At 33.0% G+C, this 2,479-nt stretch overlaps 1 protein-coding gene across 1 annotated transcript; it reads right to left on the bottom strand.

Moving 5' to 3' along the window:
• LOC18609940 (adenylate isopentenyltransferase 5, chloroplastic) lies at nt 709-2,279 on the bottom strand. Its single transcript, XM_018115001.1, has 2 exons — nt 2,227-2,279; nt 709-1,681 (listed from the first exon to the last, which is right to left on the bottom strand). The coding sequence occupies exons 1-2, from the start codon at nt 2,277-2,279 to the stop codon at nt 832-834; spliced, it is 903 nt and encodes a 300-aa protein (XP_017970490.1). The 3' UTR covers nt 709-831.

Raw genomic sequence — 2,479 nt, 5'->3', positions numbered from 1 at the left:
GTTGAACTCTTTTTGTTTTTACTTGATGTGATTAATACAAATCCTTTCCGGCTCAGAAAAAAATTCTGAAGCTCCATTATGACAATGATACTAATGCTTAAAAAGAGATTTATAAAAATTTAATTTTTTTGTTACATTGGGAAGTTGAATATTGGTATGAAATATATATTCATACACATAAAAATAAAAAAATGAAATTTAAAATCAACAAAAAATAAAATACTAAAGAGATTAATTGCTATTTGTCATTTGTTTGATGCAATTATATAACTAAAGAGATTAGTTATATTTATCATGCATACATTGCATTCATCCATAAGAGATATGTTATCAACCACTTCATAATTAACAGATGTAAGAATTTAACATTGGATAATATATAGAACCATACTAAATAGATAAGTTTAAATATTAAAAAACACCCATAAACTATTTCACTTAAAAAAAAGGTTATATTGCTTTTTTTTTTGCTCAATCAACTCAAGTTTATTTCATTGATTCATGTAACAAAATGCAATTTGACAAGGCCAAGGATGATTAGACCATCTGATCGCTACAATGGTCCAATTACTGCACTTTAAACATTACAGAAACAAAAGCCTACGCCACACAATTATTTCGGCCATACGATCGCCGAACCATCAAACAGAAACTAACGCATTACCAAGCAACACAACACCTAACAACATATAGAAATGATTGAGCAGAACTACAATTAACATAGGGCAGATCAAATAAGATTGTCACAATCATTACCACCAAGCATAAACCATGTCCTACCTGTCAACTCCAGACATGTCCTTTTATTTGTTAAGGGATGAAGTTCGCATTCTACTTTAAGAACTCATCCACTATTGTTATGGTTTTCTCTAGCACTTCCTTCATCCATTCATCCTCAGCATCCTTGCCACATTTCTCATGCACAGATGTCGCATCAATTCGGTGCATTTTCCACCCGAGTTCCTCCCTTAGCCGTTGAATCTTTCGGAATTGAGAATCTACCAACTTACAAGTGTTAACTTTAATTTCTTCAATTGCATGAGCCAGTATCTCATTTTTGGTAGAATCATCAATGTTTGTGTCCTTCTCAAGCATAAAGTAGTTGTGCATTTCTGGAGCCCCAATAGCCCGTCGAATTCCTTTGGTATAATCAGCTTCGGGAACCAACATCCCCCGAGCTTCCTCCACCAAACCTGCTTCAACCATTTCATCAACTCGGTTTGCTACTCGCTTGTACAATACAGACTTGGAGACATCTAACCAGATGAAGCAACATTCAAAATTGTCTTGGAACTTAAATTTTGAATCCTCCACCAGTGTCTCTAAATAAGAATTTGACCCTCCGGCAATAATGGGGAGTTGTCCTTTCTTTGAAATAATATCAATGTTTTGCAATGCATGGCGACAAAAGTCATCGACAGTGAAGTCTTTGTTAGGATCAACAAACCCTATCATGTGATGTGGTATACCACGACCCTCAGCCTCTGTTATTTTGTTAGTGATGATATCCAAACCTTCATAAACTTGTATTTTATCCGAGTTGATGATTTCGCCCGAGAAATAGGTTGCGAGGTCAATGGAAAGTTTGGATTTACCTGTAGCTGTTGCACCCATCACGAAAATGACCTTTGTCTTGTTCTTTTGGTTTTGAGTAGAACCAACAGAATTCGTGGCCAAGGTACTGCAATAAGAGTAAGAAAATTATTTTTGCGCTTGCGAAATTGGGTTATGCAATAAAAGATAATCGCTTTTATATCATAAATTACATCTTATCTATCGCAAGATAGGAATGAAGTCAAATGAGAGTTGGAAACAAAAATATTGCTATTCATTACAGTAAGGATTACTATATTTTTATTAAACTTGATAATTAATAAGTTGGGTAGGTAGTAGGTTTGTTCGTTTTTATTGTTTAACTTCCTAAAAACAATCTAGAATAAGATAAGAGAAACAAGAATAATAAGAGTTAAAAAGAAGTAATCTCCCACATCATTACCAGAAATGGGATTCTTATTTTTCATTAATTTTCTACAAACCAGAAGTGATAAGAAATGGAATTGATAGTGTTGATGTAAGGATTCAAGTCATTTAGTTACTCTTAACATACAAAGCTTAAGCTTATAATGATCACATAATATAGATCCAAAAGGATGATGGTTTTAGTAATAGTTGAGTCAAGTGAACTACAAAATAAACTTTAATCATGAATTAGGCATGGGAATTCACCTGCTTGTTGAAGCTTTTTCTGTCCCACTTTTCTCAAAATTAGCCTTACGCATTATCACGCTCTACATCAAATAAATAATAAAACATATAAAATTCTCCCAGAAGAAAATAAAATATAAACATTATAAACATATTAAAAGATGAATACTTGTGTAGAATTTAAAAATAGACTAGGCCTTCCCAAAAGAAAGAATTTACCATGCTCATTTCATAAAAATATGAAGGAAGGAGCTAGTCATCTACCTTCAAGATG

Source organism: Theobroma cacao, chromosome 2, assembly GCF_000208745.1.
Source record: "Theobroma cacao cultivar B97-61/B2 chromosome 2, Criollo_cocoa_genome_V2, whole genome shotgun sequence".
In the NCBI taxonomy this organism is placed as follows: domain Eukaryota; kingdom Viridiplantae; phylum Streptophyta; class Magnoliopsida; order Malvales; family Malvaceae; genus Theobroma; species Theobroma cacao.
The sequence above is the reverse complement of the archived record's forward strand: the minus strand, read 5'-3'. Positions and strand labels throughout refer to the sequence as shown.

Excerpts from the sequence above, each read along its gene's own strand:
- LOC18609940 (XM_018115001.1), bottom strand. The coding sequence starts at position 2,279 with ATGCGTAAGGCTAATTTTGAGAAAAGTGGGACAGAAAAAGCTTCAACA. Across the intron at positions 1,682-2,226 it reads GAAAAAGCTTCAACAAGCAG|TACCTTGGCCACGAATTCTG; the intron begins GTGAATTCCCAT and ends CTCTTATTGCAG.